At 54.3% G+C, this 20,832-nt stretch overlaps 9 protein-coding genes across 9 annotated transcripts; 6 read left to right on the plus strand and 3 right to left on the minus strand.

Moving 5' to 3' along the window:
• Window positions 1-3: 3 nt before the first annotated feature.
• On the plus strand, window positions 4-1,071 carry VTN31DRAFT_218 (uncharacterized protein; the record flags this gene model as incomplete). The annotated part of the gene is made up of 1 exon (XM_069402319.1): window positions 4-1,071. The coding sequence occupies one exon, from the start codon at window positions 4-6 to the stop codon at window positions 1,069-1,071; it is 1,068 nt and encodes a 355-aa protein (XP_069263074.1).
• Window positions 1,072-1,589: 518 nt separating this feature from the next.
• On the plus strand, window positions 1,590-3,317 carry VTN31DRAFT_219 (uncharacterized protein; the record flags this gene model as incomplete). Its single annotated transcript, XM_069402330.1, has 1 exon — window positions 1,590-3,317. One exon carries the CDS (start codon window positions 1,590-1,592, stop codon window positions 3,315-3,317), a length of 1,728 nt encoding a protein of 575 aa, XP_069263075.1.
• A 272-nt stretch (window positions 3,318-3,589) lies between these two features.
• On the plus strand, window positions 3,590-4,918 carry VTN31DRAFT_220 (uncharacterized protein; the record flags this gene model as incomplete). The annotated part of the gene is made up of 2 exons (XM_069402342.1): window positions 3,590-4,538; window positions 4,596-4,918. The coding sequence occupies 2 exons, from the start codon at window positions 3,590-3,592 to the stop codon at window positions 4,916-4,918; spliced, it is 1,272 nt and encodes a 423-aa protein (XP_069263076.1).
• A 1,495-nt stretch (window positions 4,919-6,413) lies between these two features.
• VTN31DRAFT_221 (uncharacterized protein) lies at window positions 6,414-8,902 on the minus strand (the record flags this gene model as incomplete). Its single annotated transcript, XM_069402353.1, has 3 exons — window positions 6,414-7,989; window positions 8,051-8,778; window positions 8,834-8,902. 3 exons carry the CDS (start codon window positions 8,900-8,902, stop codon window positions 6,414-6,416), a joined length of 2,373 nt encoding a protein of 790 aa, XP_069263077.1.
• A 556-nt stretch (window positions 8,903-9,458) lies between these two features.
• VTN31DRAFT_222 (uncharacterized protein) lies at window positions 9,459-10,508 on the plus strand (the record flags this gene model as incomplete). Its single annotated transcript, XM_069402364.1, has 1 exon — window positions 9,459-10,508. One exon carries the CDS (start codon window positions 9,459-9,461, stop codon window positions 10,506-10,508), a length of 1,050 nt encoding a protein of 349 aa, XP_069263078.1.
• Window positions 10,509-10,729: 221 nt separating this feature from the next.
• Window positions 10,730-12,678, minus strand: VTN31DRAFT_223 (uncharacterized protein; the record flags this gene model as incomplete). Its single annotated transcript, XM_069402375.1, has 3 exons — window positions 10,730-11,664; window positions 11,723-12,336; window positions 12,404-12,678. The coding sequence occupies 3 exons, from the start codon at window positions 12,676-12,678 to the stop codon at window positions 10,730-10,732; spliced, it is 1,824 nt and encodes a 607-aa protein (XP_069263079.1).
• Window positions 12,679-14,654: 1,976 nt separating this feature from the next.
• Window positions 14,655-15,272, plus strand: VTN31DRAFT_224 (uncharacterized protein; the record flags this gene model as incomplete). The annotated part of the gene is made up of 1 exon (XM_069402386.1): window positions 14,655-15,272. One exon carries the CDS (start codon window positions 14,655-14,657, stop codon window positions 15,270-15,272), a length of 618 nt encoding a protein of 205 aa, XP_069263080.1.
• Window positions 15,273-15,512: 240 nt separating this feature from the next.
• On the minus strand, window positions 15,513-17,708 carry VTN31DRAFT_225 (uncharacterized protein; the record flags this gene model as incomplete). The annotated part of the gene is made up of 2 exons (XM_069402397.1): window positions 15,513-15,572; window positions 15,630-17,708. 2 exons carry the CDS (start codon window positions 17,706-17,708, stop codon window positions 15,513-15,515), a joined length of 2,139 nt encoding a protein of 712 aa, XP_069263081.1.
• Window positions 17,709-18,168: 460 nt separating this feature from the next.
• VTN31DRAFT_226 (uncharacterized protein) lies at window positions 18,169-20,357 on the plus strand (the record flags this gene model as incomplete). Its single annotated transcript, XM_069402408.1, has 5 exons — window positions 18,169-18,189; window positions 18,239-18,270; window positions 18,317-18,374; window positions 18,427-18,492; window positions 18,549-20,357. 5 exons carry the CDS (start codon window positions 18,169-18,171, stop codon window positions 20,355-20,357), a joined length of 1,986 nt encoding a protein of 661 aa, XP_069263082.1.
• Window positions 20,358-20,832: the final 475 nt, after the last annotated feature.

The raw sequence follows: 20,832 nt of genomic DNA on the forward strand, positions 1-20,832 counted from the left end.
GACATGACGACTGAGGTTCCCATGTATGCGTTCCACCAAACAGAGCTTTATCAACCGCCGCCCGTAGTCAAGGGTAAGGTTCCGAAGAACGCGTATGGGAATCTGGATGTCTACGTGCCAAGTATGGTACCGCCCGGAGCATTCCACCTCAAGCATCCGGAGGCGGCCCGAGCAGCGCGAATCTTGGGCATTGATTATGCGGACGCCGTTACAGGGTTTGAGTTCCGAGGCAGGCGCGGGACGGCTGTGATCAATGGAATCGTTGCCGCAGTCCAATATCGGGAAGCACTTGAGGAAGTGATTAGATGCATCGAGGATGAAAAGGTGCAAGAAGCTCTAGACAGGAGAAGCAAGGAAGTACTACGACTCTGGAAGCACTTTTTGATCAAGTTACGAATCGCCGAAAAAGTCAAGGGATATACTTTTGAAGGCGAAGATGCAGAGGATGAGCGCGAGTCGGACGAGGAAGACTTTGATCCTAGAAGCAATGAGGAAGCAGGCGGCTTTTTCCCGGAACCGGCTGGAGAAGCTCCACAACCCACAAGTGTATATGAAGCAATTGACACCCCAGCTGAGCCGGGCGGCTTCGTTCAACAAGTTACGAATGACGGAGGAGGGTTCATTCCTGAATCTGACGACACATCAGCAGTCGCAGACACCCAAAGCCACGCTCCCAGACAGGCCCGGGACAACCACCAGACACACTCTCGTTACACTTTGGTGGTTGTACCGCAAGGCCAGCAGCAACAACACTTGGACGGTGTGCCTTCAGCGGATCCCCGGCTTTCGGACATTGGTTCTCGTGCAAAGTCCCCCGGCCCGCAGGAACAGACAACCACAAACAACTCGTCAAAAGATGTGGAAGGCTCTCGAGAATCAGCACCCATTGTCGTCGATTCATCCTCGACGAGTGTGCAAGTCATATCAAGGCCGCCTTCGGGTTCCTCATCACGGGCGCCTTCGCAAGACGTCATTTCTAGTGATGACGATAGCAATCTGGAGCAGCGGTCGCTTTTGTCACACGATCCTGAGGATGAGGATGCGGAACCGGAATGGTTGCTGTCTGATTAAGCTCTGTGTTGGGTGATGTTTGGTGTACAGAAGATGTGTACCGAGTAGTAGGTACTACCCTGCCTATACTATACTTGGAGATTTGAACCGAATTTGTCTTCTCATGCTTCGTACTTAGAAGAAGCAATTGTACCATGTAACTGTGTCAATTGAAGTCGAACGCATGAATGAACTGCTGATGTACATCAGGTTCACGTCCATGATGAGTACTCCTTCCAAGTAGGCCTAGTACTATTTACCTTCTGAAAGTAGTAATACTACTAACAGTACTATACGGAGTAAGTACTCGTACGCTAGGCTCCTTTTAGACAGTAAGGAGTACTCCGTACGAGTACCTACTTAAGTAATTGTTTCCTATACAGTACTAGCGTGTTTCTTCCGCCAGCAATTTCCTCTTTCTACGCGCGTCCTGACGCGTCTTACTCAGCCAAATGTCAAGCAAGCGAGCCAATGTTTGAAGGTCAGGGACAGGCTCGATTTCCACCATTTAACACTGATTTCGAACGGGATGGAAGGAGATGGGCACAAGGAATAATGCGCGGACAAAAAATGGCCAGCCCGATGCAGCGCTCGACAAACCGGCCGAGACAGGACGAGTCCATGCCAACGAGACAACGCACCGAGATGGGACGAACGTGATCGATCTCGAGAATGATTCCGGCGAAATGTGGCCACCGTCTGGCCGGTCCGGTAAAAACCGCAATGGAACAGGGAACAAACGGCGTGGGAATCAAACGTTACTTGACAGTGCCGGACGGCGAAGCTCTGGAAGTGTCGGCAGCGGAGCAAGGCCAGCATCATCAACCTCCAGGAAGACGAAAACCAGCCGCGCCGGCAAAGTGATTGATAGCAGCGGGAGAAACAAGACCCTCACGCAGATGAAATTCGTTCGTCGGATTATCGTTCTCGACGACTCGGACGAGGACCCTGCGCTGGATTATATCGACGGTGATTCAAAGCAGGCTAAATCCCCGGACATCGCTCGGAAGGAGCAAAGCAGACAGCAGAGGGGCGAAGCAGAGTCCACATCTGAGGTGTCAAAGAAAAGGAAATTTGAGGAAATATCATCGAGCACGAAAGCAATCGGTGCTTCTGTTCCTTCCACCCCGCAGAAAAAGGAACCAAAGTTTGAAATCCCGTCTTCGCAAACACCTGAAACGCCGCGTCAGAAATATCTGCCATCTCCAGTAGGCCGTGGATATACAGCGTGGGTCTCATCAGTCAAGCCTTCGGACGAGGTCCCCGAAGACGCAGATTCAAAATCATTTATCCACGGCCCATTCGAAGCCTCTTCGAACAATAAGGCGCAACATATCAAGTCTACCATTCCAGAATCACCGACTGCGGAATGCAGAAATGCTTCACAAAAAGAATCCACAGAGTCGGCGCACAAGGGGCCGCAACTCAAAAGTCAAAGATCTTTCCCTACGGGGAGATTTGAGAGAACCGTTGTTTACGAAACCGATGCCGAGACAGATTACGATGACATAGACGACGACCTTCTCGAACGATCCAGTCCGCCAGGGAATCCAGTGCTGCCAGATAACACCGGCGCACATACAGAAATTGGCAATGATTCTGGCAGTGACGACGCAGATGACTTGCCTCCGAACATCCCTAACTCAGGTACTAATCTCGAGGGCAACGATATCACAGATTCGGAAGCCGCCCTACCCTCCGACGCGTCCATATGCTACCGTCGACCGCCTCAGTTCACACAGTTTGCCACTGGACCTGTGCCGCTCATGAACACACAGAAGATGGCAGAGCTATTCCCCAGCGAAAGCAGACCACCGAGTTCTGCCAACCGCGCGACTGACGAACGGACAGAACGAAGCCGTCAGGCCATTGTCCTCTGTCCGCAGACGCAATCGCCGACAAAAGGGACAACTCAGACGCAGTCCCAATCCCAGGACGCAGCAGATGGCTCAAACGCGTCAACAACAGAGGTCATTCCCGAGTCGTCACCCGTTCAAGCAGCAAACACCTTCTCGTCGCCGACCTTTACCAACAGAATGCCGCCATCCAAGCGACCAGTGGTGCACGTGGAGTCGTCACAATTAGTTGATCGACTCAATCGACAACATAGTAACCATAATATACCGGAGTCTGAGAAGCTGATTGTTGCTGGGCAGTGGCTCACAGACAGCGTGATGGAGAGTATTCCCGCGCCTCCGTGGATGCAAAGCCAGGATAGTGTGGGCGAGCCATATCCTATTGAAGATGATGAGATCGAAGATCCATAATCTATTTTACATGTACATTCTACATAGCCCATTTTACCAAGATCAACAATCCTGGGATTGGGGGTCATTGAGGATGTTTACTGCGCCTACCTAAAATGGTAGGTGTGCTACGTGATTAGTAATTGGAAGTTCCCGGCCGGGTCCCCCGAGGTCCCCATGCAACCCCCGTTCCCCCATGGTATTGATTGCGCAATGATCAGAGCTCCAGTTGTTGCTGACTGAGGATCACGCTGGTGAGAAAACTAACCAGCAGCCTGACCAAGAACGGAGCAATGGATTTCGCGTACGACCACATTCAGGGGGAGATTACCGCCGGCCAACGGGCCAAATCAGGCGACGATGACACCACGCAGAGTGGGCAGGGACGGACGAGTCTAAACCTCAATGCGGAGTTCCAGGAAACCCTGCAAGCGTTTTCAAACAGTCCATGGGGTGCACGGATCGGCGGGCTTTGGAACAATGTTCGCAAGCACGGCGAGAGTTACTACGAAGGGGCGCGACAGGAATACAACGCTGTGACCGAGGAGGCCTCAAAGGGACTGAACGATCTCCGCAACACCATCGTTAGGCGCACGCGAGGCTTGTCGCTGGGCGGTGCGTTTTCCGGGTTCGGAAGTTCATGGACAGACGGAGAGAGTAAGAACGAGGCGACGTCGGGGGATGGGAATGATGAGAAGAGTAAGAATGCCACAAGGGCAGACGGCGCCGGGGAGGAAAGCGGCGAGGGCTTTATTGCACGGTTCCGCGCCGAGGCCGCAAAGCGATTGAAGGATATTGAACGGGCCGAGGAGGCCGCCGACGAGGCACTGCTGCGGTTCGGGACAAACATTCGCAACTTCCTGCGCGACGCGGTCAGCATTTTGCCGCCAGAGAGCGGCGCGGACCAGAAGGACCAGGTACTTTTCGAAAGCAAGGACGCAGAGGGCAAGCGAGTGATCCACGCGACGCGGTTTGACGCCCAGCTGCATGTGGTCCATACCAATCTGGACAGTTTCCGCAAAGATCCGGACAGTGACCAGTGGCCGTCGTTCCAGGAGAAGTTCGACGTGGACTCAAAAACTGAGGACATCGCTCGGGACCTGGACAAGTATCCCGAGCTGCGGAGGGCGATGGAGAAGCTGGTCCCCGATACAGTCGAGTATGCGCAGTTCTGGGCACGTTATTACTTCCTCCGGTTAGCCATTGAAACGGAGGAGAAGAAGCGCAAGGAATTGCTAAAAGGTAAGCCAAGACAAGCTTGAACTTGTATTCTAGTTCTTGATACTAAAGAATGTGCAGGCGCCAATACCACCGCAGACGAGGAAGAAGTCGCCTGGGACGAGGACTCCGATTCCGAGGCAGAGAGCCCGTCGACACCGCAGGCTAAATCGGCCGCGACCATGGACACTAAGCAGAATATTACGACTTCCTCGTCGCAGAATCTCTCCGTCTCCGACGCCACCCTCAAGGAGCCGCGGCGTTCCAACGACCAGCAATCTCAGCCTGACAGCGAGTCGAGTTACGACGTGGTCAGTGGCGCAACGACCCAAACGCCGGCGAGTCCTAGGGAGAAACCGGCGGACAACAAGGCTGATGATAGTGATGACGATGATTGGGAGTGATTTTTTTTTCTCCTCTCGTTCCTGTTGTCTAGATATCCTTGGTGGCATTGGGACTGGATTCCCATTCGTTCGGCTGTTCAATGTTCGCTTGGGCGTTATGGTATTTGCGTTCTCCTCTCGAATTGAGCTGACTTGCTTGTATTGTTGCTACGGGTCGCCTAGCTTGGGTTCAGGCCAAATGGAACGTTGATTCGTTGATGTTTCCGCAAGATTCCATCTCAGTGATTGAAACTAGTCAGAATACGGAGTACAAGGACTGGGATTCTCATACCTCAGGCACCTAGAGGTAGGTATCTTTGGACTCGGAATGCAGGAAGCAAGCATTCTGTCAGTCTCGGCACGGATTTTGGAAACCTGTGATATTCGCCCGAAGATATCTTCAGCACAATCAACACTACTCTGGTCAACTGGTTGACGCGCGGCGAAGCGCATGCCCTGAATGCTGACACGTACAAGCAGGACCTTTTTTTCTAAAGGTGTGAAAGATGCTCATCGGCTTGACAATTTCTTCGAGATGAGTGCCAGTGACAGTACTGTGCCTACGACACCGGCGTTATGCAGACATCGAGGAATGTATATTGCAGCTATTTATGTATATATTAGACAACGAAGATACGTACGCCCGATTCTGTTGATCATCACGCTCTCTCCAATGACACCCGAACCCCTTTTGCCGCTGGGATGCTCACGAGATGATACGAGTATGTACTTTTTGCCTGCTGTAGTTCAGTCTTCCTGCAGCGTCCCGGAGTCGGACTCTTTTCACTCTCTTCGTTCGTTCAAGGCATAACCTGGATGAGTTCGGGCCGGGCCCAAGTTGGAGCAGTGGCATCAAGGATGCAGGGCTTTGTGAAGTTTCCCGTTCCCTACCGGCGCGTCTGGACAAAAAAAAAAGGATCCCCATCTTGTCAGTTCTTTCCTCTTGTCTCCCAAAAAGTATTACTAACTGATCTAACATTGTTCTCTCCGTCCAGTGATCGGCGCCTGGATGCAGGCTCAAGCCGAAGCCCTGGCCGCTCTGACCATGCACAAGCAATGGTCCAGAGAGGGAAGTCTATTCTTCTTGCCAGCGAGGCTCGTGCCAATGGCCGGAAGCGCGGTGTGTGAGTATCGCCATAGCTTTTAACCACGAAATGACTCTCGCAGCTATGTCGTCTACGGCCAACGTCCCGAGAGGTGACCGAGTTGCGCTTTCGCCCTTTCTTCACCTTCACCTGAAGACTGTTTTGGCTGGGACGGTTATCATATCCAAGTCTGAATCTTGTCATTATATCACCGCTCGTTGCTATCCGAAAAAACAAGCTTTCGTAGATCGAAAAGTATATGTAGGGGAAATCAAGAGGAAGGAACAATAAATAGGAACATATGACCAAAACATTGCGAATGATGCAATCCAAGCAACCCTAGCTTCGAATAGAATAGACGGCGATATAACCGGGAATCACCAAATGGCAGACAAGTCAACGGTCGGGCTATGGGCCTACAAACTCAAGACTTACGTGGATGAGGGAGCCGCGGGATAGTCTGCACGCTGGGTAGACTCAGATTGCTCGTTTGGTGTGGCCTTTGACTTCTCCTCGACGGTAGTTTGGTCACTACCATTTGCCTGCCCCGTATCGCTCACCGTCTGCGACTGAGCCCTGGGCTGGGACGCCGCTGAGGGACGATGCTTCTTCGTCTTCTCGGATGAGCGCCGCCGAGCAGCATCCTCCACCTTCTCCGCGCTTTTCTGGCCCTCCGCCATCTCGCGGTCATGTTTGCTAGCCATAAACGACCAGAGCATCATCGCATAGCTCTTTTCCGCCTTGACGCGCGGCGTGATGTCCTTTTCTAGCCTTCTGCTGGCCAGCGCACACACGGGCGGCATCTCGCCGTCGAAGCCAAAATACCCGCGCTTGAACTCCTCAATGCGCCGCTGCTGCACCTGAAGCTTTTCCCGGGCGAAGCGCTCGTCCCAGGCCTTCTTCGCCCCGAGCCATTTCTGAACGATCATGGGGTTGATCGCGCCGATCTTGTCCCGGGGCTGTTGCAGCGCTGGGAGGGACTCCGGCAGGTCGAGAGGGAAGATCGCTCCATGGCGGTCGACTCGTTGCCGGATCATGTGCTGGTGGAACCGCGGAAGAGGGTCACCAGCTTTGCCCACTCGGCTGGGTGCTGAGTCGTCGGAACTACCGGGCGTGGAAGGGCCAGATCCGCCACTACTGGTACTCGGGCTGGTCACCTCGTGCTTTGGGATCTCGATTGCCTGCTTCTGTGCCCGAGACAGCGCCCAGGCGCCGAATTGGGCAACGGCCCGGTACATGGCTTTGGCAGGGCGTGTCCAGCTGAGTGTGGGCACAACGTGGCAGAGGTCATCCCAGACTTGCAGCTGGACATAGGTGGGCTTGTACTTGTTGACGATAGTCCGGCCTGGATCGTGCTCGTCTAAATACGCATCGAAGGGCAGATACGCGGATGGGTTCGCTGCCTTGTGAGCAAGGTATATCTGCTCGTCTCGAAGCAACTCGCCGCCCCCGGTTGTAATCATTAGCGGTGGCAAGCCACCAAGCGAGGGCTGCAGGATCGGAGAGACCAGGGGATGGGACAAGAGCTGATTCGGAGCGTACATCTGGATCTGGTCTTTGATCGTTACAGTCGACCCATCAGGCATGCGAACCGTGACCTGATCGGCCTCATTGGTGAGGATCTGCTCGGCCGTCACTGGCGTCAAGTTCGGCTGCAGCCCTGGATAGGCCCGGCCACCGGGGGCGATGACGGCCGGGGCGGAATCCTTGCGCACGTCGAATCCGTGGATCGCAGTTTCTGTGTCGCGGGTCGGCTGTACGTCGCCAATACTGGTTCGTGATCCGGGTTTCTTTTGCGCGGCTCCTTTGCGGATATCCATGAGGTCATCAGCGTTGGGAGGAGGCCACGCACCGGATGGGGTGTGCATGAAGCCGTGTTCGGGGATATAATCGAGTGTACTTCCAGCTTCTACGGATGGAAACGAATGGGTCAAATCTACCCACGGAGAAAGGAGAATCGCTCCGGCCGGCAGCGGCAAGCCGCGGTCACGCAACGTAACCAGGATCCTACCAAGCCAATGTATCAGCAGAGCCTCGAGATTGAAACAGAATGTGGACATAGCCTTACGACACGACCATGCCGCCTCCGGCCGAGTCTCCCGCCATAAGGATCTCGGACGGGTCATGTAGCGTCAGGAGGTAGAGGTACGCCGCCAGGCAATCCTGCAAACCGCAAGGGAAAGGGAATTGAGGTGCCAGGCGATACGAAGCTACGGGCTCGTGAGAGACACGCCTGAGAACTGCGAATCCAGACAAACTTACTGCCCGACGGGGTGAGCAGACTGCCAACAACTTCCCGGAGGGAAGCCCTTTCAAAACGTACCGTGCGAATACCCGAGCTCTCAATTTCCTCGCATGGCGCTGCAGCTGATACCGATGCGTATCGATGCTGCCAAAGAAATACGCACCGCCATGCACATAGAACATGACCCGCCGACAGCGCTCATTCGCGCGCTTTCTGGCACGATAGTCGCTCTTCATTTCGATCCACTCCGCCTTGAGATCTTTCATGGGCCCCCGCCATTGCCACCAGGTAGAACCCCCGACGCGCATGATTCCCCTGGGGCCGAGTTGCTCGGTGATCTTGTCTGCGGCCTGCGAGAGATACTCCTCCGGGATGGTCACCTCCTCGACCCTGACCCATCTCGGCGTGGGGACCCGCTGCGCCGTGAAGCGCTGCAGGTCCTCGACGGTGTGGTACGCGGCATGTTGCAGAAACGCGCGGATCACGTTAAGGCCCTGGTCGTACGACACATGGGCGGTGGGTTTGTGGCGCCTCGACTTTCGATCGGTGTACTGGCCGCGGTTAGCAAGCAAGCCGATCAGAGCTCTGGAGGTGTGTGAGACAGACATGGGAGATAAGCGTTGAGATCACAGCTGGGGTGACGTGAGCGCCTATGCAGGCCGTGGTGAGGGGCATCCCTAGGTGTTCATGCGCTGGATTAAACAGCCAATCGGGTATTATATGAATACACTCGACACTTAAGGATGCGGTACAGAATCCAACCGTCAACCATGCACACAGGCCATGATGTCATTTCAGAAGGGCTAGATGGATGGTTTACGGAGCACAGTACGGAGTATATAGTATTGTTGCCTTAAATCCGAGGCATTAGGTAAGTCCCAGCTAATGCCTCGATTCCCAGGCAGCAAACACGTGCTAGCCAAGGACCTAGGCAAGGACAGATCGATGCTCTCGATGCTCGATCGATCAAGGAAACGTGGTCAAGTAGACCTTACCCTAGCCAGGATGGATCAAATTAGGAGTAAACTTCATGTAAGTGCCTAGAACCTCTCAATGGATAGCCCAACGTAATCAGGGGTATTCAGGACTAGATCATAATCAAGAGCTCCCAACCTCATCAACTTTTTGAAACGTCATAGCGTCTCGCGCCCAAACGAGCAGATTCCAAAAGACAAAAAAAAAAAAAAAAAAAAAAAAAAAAAAGTAAACTCCATAGCAGGAAACGAACACCATGGCGTCGCCACCATCCACGATGCGAGCATGGCTCTGGACAAGCACAGCGGGAGGCCTGGAAAAGAACCTGTACCTGTCCGACACCGTTCAACGACCCGGGCAGACGCTCCAGGGCAACCAAATCCTGGTGAAAGTGCAGTCCGCAGCGCTCAATCCTGCAGACTTTGCGATTCCTGAGCTGGGCGGATGGCTATACGCGCGGTTCGCAGTATCAACCCCGGCCACTCCCGGCATGGACTTTGCAGGCGAAGTCGTCGCCGTGGGACCCGGCGTTGACGAGCAGACCAATAATGACGTCCGCGTCGGCCAGAAAGTGTTTGGAAAACTGTCCCCGCCGGTGGCTCGCGGCTCGCTAGCTGAGTATATCATGACGACGGCGGACCTGGTGTACCCAGTACCCGAGGGCGTCGACCTCGACCAAGTCGCGTCGGTAGGCGTCGCTGGACAGACCGCCTACGAGGCGCTCAAGGAGCCGACTGCCGCGTTGGCGCCTGGCGACCACGTCTTCATCAACAACGGCTCCGGCGGTGTCGGCGTGCACGCCATTCAAATGGCCAAGATCCTGGGCTGCCGTGTCACCGTCACCTGCTCAACGCGCAACATCGAGCTCTGCAAGCAGCTCGGCGCGGACGAGGTGATCGACTACACTGCGACCGACGTCATCGACGTCCTGAAGCGCCAGGGGCGGCGGTACAGTCTTGCGATCGACAACGTTGGCCATGCGCCGGCTTCGCTTTATCGCGAATCCCATAACTTCTTGCTCCCCGGAAAACCGTTTGTGCAGGTTGGACGGGGCACGGTACTGACGCTGCTGGATCGTCAACTGAGGCCGTCCTTGCTAGGCGGTGGTCAGCGGCCATTCCGGTTTTTGATGGTTGGCAACTCGCGCGAGCAGCTGCGGCAAATCGCCGAATGGCTGCAGCAGGGGAAGCTGCGCATTCCGATTGATGGGGCGTACGCGTTTGAGGATGTAGTCAAGGCGTTTGAGAGGTTGAAGACGACTCGAGCGCGGGGGAAGATTGTGATTCATGTTGAACCTAGGAAGTGAATGAGGGACAGGAGACTTTCTATGCATTTTACCTCGTTTTACGTTGATTACTAGTATGATTTGTGTATCTTTGATGTGAACGATTAGTTGATTAATCTACCCCGACTGTATATGATCGACGGAATGACAGAACAGGAATCATCCATCATAATAAAGTTTGTTTCTTGAGACATAACAACGAGCAAGTTCTTTCGTCACCAACCTTATAACCAAGAGAGCAATTACAGCACGAGACCCTTGTTCTGCTGCTTGTCGACGCGGTAATTCTTCCACACGGCGATGGAAGGGAAAGCCAAAACCAAGATGGCCGTGGCCGCGATGGCGCCGTACTTCTGGCTCTCGCCCCAGGCATAGTTGATCGCGGCTCGCTCCGGGGTGCCCACCGGATACTGCATCTGGGCGGTGTACCCACCCGCAACGATCTGGGTCGCGTTCTGTTTGACACTCTCGGGGAGTCTCTCGACCAACGCCTTCTCAAACGTCGCGCCGTAGATGGACGTTGAGACGGCCGAGCCGATGGCACCGCCAAAGTTGGCCGTCAGGGTGAGCAGGGAGAGCATCATGGGGACGCCGTCGCGGTCGGCGGCGGCCATGACGGCCATGTCGCGGCCAATGACGAGGGTGCCACCGCCAAAAGCGATGAAGATCTGGCACATGATGATGTACCCAATGTCGTTGCTCTGGCCGCGGAAGTGGATCATGAGCCCACCACCGAGCACCAGCAGCGGCAGGCCAAACAACAGGCAGGTGTACTTGAAGCGCTTGGTGTAGCGGACCCAGATGCCGAACACGACGCCCCAGAAGCAGGAGCCGATGTTGTAGATCTGCTGCATGTACCCGCCCTCCGACTGGGTGAGGTCGTACACGACCATGCAGAAGTAGAAAAAGTACAGGTCCCAGCAGTAGAAGCTGAACCAGGTTACGGCAGCCAGCACGCAGGCTCCGAGCACAGTCCGGTTCTTGAACAGCTCCCATCGCACGAAATGGGTGCGCGCGAAGAATCGCTCCCAGATGGCGAACACAGGGAAAAGAAGAACTCCAATGATCACCATTGCAATGAATGTAGCGCTCTTGTACTGGGCCCGGTTATTGGAAACCAAGCTGAAAGGCAACAGGAACAGGACAAACCCGGCCATGAGCAGGAAGGCCCCAATAACTGTGCGTGACAAGTAAGCTTTCTAGTTTCTTGGGTAAGAACGCCAGATATCGCTTACTATCGAATTCAAGGATATAATGGCGAAGGGATTGTAGAGCCGAGCGGCCACTGCGCTCCCGTTTGTACAAGCCCATCTTCTCGGCCTTGCGCTGATAGTACTTGAAGATCACAACGAGTGGCATGAAGACCACCGGCATGATGATGGCAAACGCGCCGTACGCCCAGCGCCAAGTGGTCATCCTGATCCACGACTCGGCAGCCCTGGGACCAGTGAAGGCGGTGCAAATGAAGGGGGTGCTGACAAAGGCAAAGGCAAAGGCTCGGTTGCGCAGCCCCGAAGTATCCGCAACGAAGACGTTGAGGATCAGATAGATGGCATCGTAGCCAATCACGTAGAGCACGTAGCCGGCCGCATAGCTATCCGGGCCGTTGCACGAGGCCAGGATTACAATCCCGAGCAAATAGACCACAATGAAGATCAAAAAGCCTTCCGCACGGCCCCAGAGGTTCAGGATCTTGGCAATTGGTAGCGTCAAAACACCGCCGATGATGGTGCCCAGGATGTTGGCCGTGCTGATTTCGGGCGCCGACTGGAATGACGAGTAGGCGAAGTATTGAACGTTCAATCCAATGGACTGCTGCAGGGCGAGCATAAAGTATGCCACCCAGATCCTTTGGTCGTCTTAGTCCTCTTGTATCCCTGCCGGCCAGAAACTCACTGCAGTTTGTCCACACATACCAAGCATAGGTGAGATAAAGGGCCTTTCTGCTCCAGACGAGGGCGGCGGCCTCTGCTTTTTGCACACCTGAGTAGGCATCTTTGGTAACCTCATTGGGGTGTTCCTGGATTTCCTTCTCATTGCGCGCCTCCAAGCTCAGGGTGTCCGAGTCGCTGCCGGACGGATCCGGCGGGGCACCTGGCTCGTAGCGCTTCGGTTCCGCGGTGCCTTGCTCTGCAACCGCACTCCGTAGATGCGCATCGTCTCGGCCGCGGATAAAGTCGAGCACTCCCATGGCGTTTTTCCAAGCGAGGAGGAATTGAGAAAACCAGGGGGAGGGGCTGGACTGGGGGAGGGGCCTCGGAGAATAAAAGCACTCAAGGACAGAAGTCCGACGGAATGCTGCGGCATCCAGTGAAGAGCAATTGAGAATCACGGCCGGGGAGAAGGGGTATATATAAATTCCCCGAGAAAAAGAAACAGAGGGAAAAAAAAAAAAGTTCCGGATCGCCTACCTATCACTGACGATACTGTTGTATCCACCCATTTCCATTTCCACATCCAGTAGGGCTCGAATCAATCAGATAACGCTGGCTGAGCGGATCAGATAACTTTTCACTTGATCAGATAAGTAGTAGGCTAATAATGCCCACCAAATCACGCCCGATCATCGGAGTCCACTGCCCCAGCCAATCACGTTCATCCACTTCTGAGCCAACCGCCGAAAAAAATTCGCTTGCTTTAGCGCCATCTGGAGAGAAGACAAGGGCATTATTGTACAGAATGTAATTATGGCTGAAAAGTGCCGACTTGCTCGCGGCGCAATTGGTGGCTTGTGTCTGGTTCCGTTGTCGAGTACCTTCGCTGCATCACCACCGTGGCGTCAATCTAGAACGCAGATCTCCGAAACAAGACCGGTGAATTGAAGGATTTTCATTCAATCCTTCTTTTGCTCACGGGAATCACGACACCCGGCATTGTGTTTTCCGATCTTTGCTCTGACCAGACCATTGGACTCGTATATGGAGTACCTCCAGTACAAGGTACTGTAATGTTGACATGGTAAGTACCGTACTACTTGTCCCATGCGCACCTTTTGCAGCGTCAACCTTCCCCATCTGGATCGATCCAACAAGGGTCAATGCGCGCAAAATGCGTAATTGATCATGTTATCTTGATCAAATGACTGGCATAGAGTTTTCAAGTTGCATCCATGATGACCCTCTCTTGATCGATCATTTCACCCGATCTTCGCCAGAGTGAATGTGGGTTGGACGGCCACTGGACGCACAGTCCTCCGCTCCTCTGCACTATGCCTGTTTGAGCAGAGGAGCGGGGGCCTTGGCAGAGTCATGTGACATAGGCTTTCTCATTGGTTGAGAGAATTTCAAGGCCATCATAAGGCCAGAGGCCAGAGCAACGAAGCCACCTTTGATTCATAGAGCACTTGGTGAGAACAAATCAGAGGCATTCGGCTGGCCGATATCGGCTTGTAGACTGCACAGTTGGTTCGGCCCGGTCCGCAGTTAAGTTCGTCGAAAAGGACATTTCATGAGAAGGGAAAGGTCTCGTGCCACTTCATTCTCAGTTCCCCGTAGGCTCGAATGCACGTTCAGTGTCAAATCATCAGATGTTGTTTCCGTTGACAGTAATATCATAAGGACCGGTAAGGCCATTCTAATATAAGCGAAGATTGCTCTGGTAGACGGGGTACTTAGCAATGGAGGCGGACAGTGCTGTACTACTCTTCACTGTCACAGCGTACTACATACAGATACTCCGGTAAAAATCTACAAGGGCTTCAATTGGGGAAGAACGGAAGGGCGACAATCTTCGTACGATGCTGAGAATCAAAACTTCGTTGACTGACACCTGCAGTTCGGTGGTAAGTCGGCAATATAGGTATAGTTAAGTCCAGGTCTGGAGAAACTGTGCACCAATACTAACCCATCCTGGTTTTTTGTAACAGAACAATGACGAAAAGAATTAAACTACCCTGAAGCTCTGACTGCTGCTCGAAGCCTCGAAGCAGCTCAGAGCCTCAGACGACAGAGACAAAACTCAGCGAAAATGATAAGATACCTAGCCGATAAGATAAGATAGCTTCGCCGATAAGATTGATAAGCATCCCACGATCAAATTTATCGCCCTCTGCAACCGCAGTACGTCAACCTCGCTAGGACGTTCACTCAGCTCTCATACCCTACAACTCCCCAGAGAATTCGACTCTATAACACCACTGCCACTCCTCGGTGACCGACCAGACCAACAATGGCCGCCCCCACTACAGCACAACCACAACAAGAACAACCCGCAATCCTAACCGCCCAGCAACAGCAACAATTCGACCTGGGCATCACCCTGGCTCTCAACGGCTGGCCGGCGCTCTCCCTTGCCGTGGCCTCGAACTGGGGCGGGCCCGAATCGGGCGACAAGCGCGATTGGCTGTGCGGCGCGGTCAGCGAGATGTTCACAGAGCGGCCGGAGACGGACGCGGAGGACCTCGAGGAGGTTCTGATCCAGGTGATGAACGACGAGTTTGACGTGGTGGTGGATGATGGCAGCGCGGCGGAGGTCGCGCGGCAGATTATGGATCTGAGGGAGCAGTGCGCGAGGAATGAGTTCGGTACGGTGCAGAGTTTATGGGCGGCGTATCAGGAGAAGATGGCGAAGAAGGGGGCGGGCGCGGAAAAGGCCATGTTTAAGAGGGTGGAGAATGAGGAGGAGGAGGATGATGACGAGGACGACGACGACGACGATGGGGGTGATGAAGATGGTGATATCGAAATGGATGATGCTCCTGCCCCGGTTCGAGCGCCTCGAGAAAAACCGGAGCCGGAGGTCGATGAGGAAGGGTTTACAAAGGTGGTTGGGAGGAGGAAACGATGATGCTTGTTTTCAAATGATTGATGTTTGTGTTCATGTTACCGGGATACCAATGGGCATCTGAAAAATGGCGACTACAGAGATCTGTGATCAAGATTTCATTGCGCACATCCAGTTTAGGACAGTGTCATATTTGAACAGTATATCAGGAGTATACTCTAATCATAATAATCATCAATTCCTCATCCTCAGCACGGTTGATCTCGCGGTAGCGGCTCTCATGGTACATGTCACACCAGCCCATTACTGCTGGTCAGTTGTGGTGACCAGCTTCGTAATCATGCCAATGGCGATCGTTTGACCCTGGAACCAATTAGCCTTATCATTCTCATATTAATCGAGTCACTATTCACAACTCACCTGATCACGCAGCGTGAACCGCCCGAGCTGGTTGTAATCTTCGAACCGCTCCACACAGACCGCTCCCGCGGAGCCCGTCACCTCCAACCGGGCAATGATAGTCTGGCCCTTGCTGGCAAACGCAGGAGGCCGCTTGCTCTTGCGCCCGGTTCCGGGCTCAAGCTTGTGGAGCAAGGCCGCAAAGGTAACCTCCTCGACCGCCGAATGGACATGCATGACGCAGTTGAATCCGGCCGACAGAATGCTCTTCAGCTCCAGGATACGGATCTTGGCCTCGAAGGAGGATACGCAATGCACCGGTCGCTTTGGAGAGCACAACACGAATCCCGGCATGATATCTTCTTCCTCCAGGCCTCGCAAGCGGATGCGAACTTGATCGCCGCACGACGCCGTCTGGATCTCGTCTTCCGTCTCTCCGTACAGCGCCGCGACCGTAACCTCGTCGCGGTTGGGCATCATCAGATACGTGCCGTTCTTCTTGATGACGCCAGACTCAATGCGGCCCTCAACCACGGTTCCCATGTCTCGGTACTTGGCACTGACGGGCATCATAAATGGCGCATTGAGCTTCCGATCGGGCATTGGCATGTTGGTCAGATACTCCAACAGCGACGGGCCGTCCCACCATGGCGCCACATCCTTGGGCACACGGTCCTTGATGCCAATGGTCCTCTGGGCAGAAATCGGCATGAATGTAACGTCGTCCTTCTTGTATCCGAGGGCGTCCAAATACTTGGCCACCTTGACGGTACATTCGTCGAACCGAGCCTTGCTCCACTCCACCGTTGGGTCATCCATCTTGTTCACCACAACGACAAGCTTGCGGACACCGCTGTTGCGCGCAAGGAGTGCGTGCTCTCGTGTCTGACCACCCTTCTCGAACCCGGTCTCGTACTCACCCTTTCGGGCGGAGATGACCAGCACGCCCACATCGGCCTGCGACGCGCCGCCAATCATGTTCGGCACAAACGACTTATGGCCAGGTGCATCGAGAATGGTGAACTGACGCTCTACAGGGCCATCTGGGGCCTGGCGTGTGGTCTTGAAGTAACCTCGACCGACCTCGACCGTCTTGCCCTTAGCCCGCTCCTCGTTCGTCAGATCCAGTGCCCATGACAAGTACCACGTTTCACGTCCCGCATCCTTGGCTTCTTTCTTGTACTTTTCCAATGTACGCTCATCGACCATTCCAGTGGCATAGAGGATCGAGCCTCCCAGTGTCGATTTGCCAGCATCGACATGGCCGATGAACACGATATTGACGTGCTCCCGTTTCTCACCGTAGATTTCCTTCAATGTCTCCTCATCAACATCGGCCTGCTGTTCGCGGGCAACGGCATCAGCATCCCGTGCCACCTTTGGCCCGTCTCCACGAGCTGGGCTGCTACGGCCGGGGCTGCTGCGACCGGAAGAGGGAGCAGGGGTACTGTCCCCGCTCGCGGCCGCCTTTTGTTCAGCCTTCCTCTCTGTCTTCTCAATTGCCTTTGCCGCAGTCACTTTACTGCCAGCTTCGGCAGCGGCTGCACCTTTTGTGTCACCCGGAACGGTACCAGCCGACGACTTTCCAGAAGTCGACGGCACGCCAATCGAGAGCACTTTAGACTTCTGGCCGGAGGCCGACTCGGCGCCCGCTGACTGACTCTTTGGCTTGGCATCACCGCCAATGGAAAGGACCTTCGCTTTAATGCCAGAGCCTGCGTTCTGGCCCTGAGAGGTGTTCTGGGGAGGCGGCTGGGATTGCTGCGGGCGCGGTTGTTGTTGCTGTTGCTGGAACTGATTGTTATAGCCGCCGTATTGGTTGTTATAGATCTGGTTGAACTGGCCCGGTTGTTGGGCATAGGCACCGTACTGATCGTAACCCTGCTGCCCATAGGCGGGGTATCCATACCCCTGGCCATACTGCTGGTACTGGGGATATCCATACTGTTGATAGGGCTGACCAGGCTGGAAAGCAGGCGCATTGGGGTGAAAAGTCGGCGCTTGCGCATGGAGATTGCTGGGGTTGTTGCCACCGAGGTTCACGTTCTCCGTCTGACGGGAGAGTTCGTCCTCCCAGGAATCGGGGGTCTGATCGGCCATTTTGCCAGGCGGGACACGCAAACGAACCCCTTTCTGAATTCGACGACCAGAGCCGAGAGGGTATCAACCGAAAAGAAAGAACAAACACCGGCTTTCTGGTCGTTGGTGGTTGGTTTTTAAGTGTTGATTCTTTTGAATCGTGCAGGGCTTTTTTTCAATGCTCAAAGCGGGGAGATTTTGCACGCTGACTAAGCAGCCCCTCATTCTTGGAGCTTCATTTCAATGAACTACTCCGTGCACACCCCCTGAACGAGTTGCCTGCCAGAGTGGCCATTGATTTCAGAGGATTCGATGATTTGCTCATTATAGTCTCTGGGTACAGTCACACATGCGAAGGTTGGAATCGCGCTGATGGCTGCCTGCGGGGAATCATTTTCAGCAACGGCTCCTCCAGCCTCATTGCAATACTACTATCACCAAACTTAACTACCGGTGAGACGCTCCTTCATAAAGAGACAGGATGGAGGCCTTTCTGGCAAGGGTGAGTGTCCATGACGACAGTCTTAGACTGCTGCTGACCACCGCCGCAGGTCACTCAACAAGCGGTGAACTATGCCATTCGGTACGCACTTCTGCATTGAAGCTGGAATAGGGTTAACGGTGGGCAGCTCTGGCATCACAATTACAGCAACCTATGCGATCCGACAATCGTCTCGACTCCTCAAGGTTGGTCACACATATGTGTGTGATGGGATTTCAGGCTGATATTCCGGAACAGAATGTCAGTGGCGTTGATCGGGAAGAGCTGCTGGCTTTGCAGGAGCGGCTGCAGAGCAAGATCAAAGTCGGTAAAGGATTTACTGCGAGAATCGGACGGACATGCTGACAATCTCTCTGCAGGTGATCTCCCCGGCCATTGACATGATCGAGCTGATTGCTGCCCGAGGCAACACGTCCCTGGAATCGGCCGTGTCTTTGACCAAGTCCCTCAGATATGACATTCAGTCCCTGGCAAGACGGCTGGAGAAGGCAGCCAATGCGGAAGAGCTTGCGCGCAAAGACAAGACGTCTTCTCAGCGCCGGGCTCGGAATGAGGAAGAGATCAAACAGATCATCGCAGACATCAAAAGAGTCTTGAACCGGATCGAGGACGCGGTCCCGCTGATGAACTTGGCCATCACCACATCGGGAGCGACGCTTTCGACCAGCCTGCCAGCAACCGTATCGCCCTCGCGATTGCTACAGGCGAGCACATTTCTCACGGCATGCGATACACAATATTCCATGTCTCCGTCCACAGCAGTCCAAGTGGGCCCTACCTTTACTCTGTCGATGTATATGCTTTTTGCGGGACACATCCGGCCACATGATGAGGAGAGCGTTAGGGAGACTACATGGAAAGAAGTCATCCACAAGGCACGTGTGAAGCTACGGCGAGTGCCAATTGACGTGCTCTTCGACGCAGATGAGCAAGGGTCCCACGTGTTGGGCGCAGCACGCGCCGACGAGTACGCCTATCAGATCGTAATTGTGGAAGACCTGGATGACGGCCGGGTGCATGACTTTGAGGAAGGAGATGGCCCGGATAGTTACGAGGGCGTTCTTGAAGCGGGCATGAGAGAGATCATCCCCGTCCATCATATCTCAAGAATCTTCTATGCCGACACGGGAAAGATGCTCAATATTAACACAGAAGCTGAAGTGAACAATCCGGTGTTATTGCTAAAACGGGATGTCAACGCCATACCTCCGCGGCGCATCCTTGAGCGGCAGGAGACCGATTATGCGGATCTGGAGCCGGATGAGGAAGTGGACGAAGTTCAGGCTCAGCTCGATGCGCAGCTCAATGGCGAAAGATTGAGGCTCAGCGAGAATCGATATTACAAATCCCTTTCAGAGAAGTACATTCCCGACCGCTGGCGGCTCCCGGCCGGGCTCGACCCAGAATGGATAGCCTTTGAGGTGTACCAGGAGGATGAAGACGACGAATCCGAAACGGAAGCGGACGAGACACCGGACTCACCGGATGGTGCTCCTCGCCGATCATCGTCAATTGATCCTCGTCGAATGGCCGCTCTGAGCCTGCGTGACCGACAAAATACACTCTCCCCGTCGCCGTCACCCGGCCAACATGTGTCCTTCTCATCCCAACAAGGGTCGGGCGATCTACAGACCTCAACGGTCTCGAATCCACTCTTTGGCAACATCCGTACATCTCTCTCTTTGCTTGAGATGCTCCTCCGCCTCACCTCTCTGCAACAGTTCCAGCAACAGTCCCACCTGTCCATCACGGACGAGCTGCTCAACTTCTTTCTTGATGAGTCATCCAGCACGGGTGCAGGCGGGGACGAGAATCACCGACAACGGCTCCGAGCAGAGGCGCGCCGCAAGGTTGGCTGGGATCCATACGACGAGAGCCCGGTCAAGAAACGCGGTGAAGACTATCAATATCGCATTCCGGACGAAGCTGGATCTGATGAAGGTGCCGAGCGCCAGTGGACGCCGACGGCGACGCCGACACCCGATCGAAAAGACACAAGATTCTACATCCGGTCAAGGGAGAACACGCCCGATCAACAGGGGTCGTCTCCTGGGCTGCCGCCGCGCCGGCGTCAAAAGTCTGCGCGGCACTCGGAGGGAGTCTCCCGCCGGGACTTACCACATGCAGCAAGATCGACAATCACCACGCCAGACCAGCAGAGGCATTGAGACATTCAGACACTCAATTTTGGGAGTTTTTCTTTGAGCACGATATATCATATTATGATACCCATGAATGATTTTGATGGTTTTGGTAGTTGAAGACGCATTAGTCCTCTGATTCTCTGTCCTTGTCAAGTGAATAGATCCAGATGCCTGATAGAATGTATTAGTGAAGCCCTCAAGAAAGTCCACAGAGCTGTTTGATAACTTGCAGTCGTAACCCACGAAGTTCAACTCCAGAAACCCTTTCAGCTGGGCTGATGCTTACATAATCAACCCCGTGTTTGGCAGTTGGTGCCTGAGGCCGTTCTCCGCTCCCCGGCGCATCGTTGTTTGGCGCCATTCAGCACCGTGTCAGAAGCATTGATTGAGCCCTGAAGCCTCTACGCCTCGTCGCTCTGCTGCACCAGCAGTCCGTTCAAGTTGCTTGAGGCCTGCCTGACTCGGTCGACGGAGCCCACCGCGTGTCGCTGGCTGCAAT

Source organism: Thermomyces dupontii, assembly GCF_041956625.1.
Source record: "Thermomyces dupontii strain NRRL 2155 unplaced genomic scaffold VTN31scaffold_1, whole genome shotgun sequence".
NCBI lineage: Eukaryota > Fungi > Ascomycota > Eurotiomycetes > Eurotiales > Trichocomaceae > Thermomyces > Thermomyces dupontii.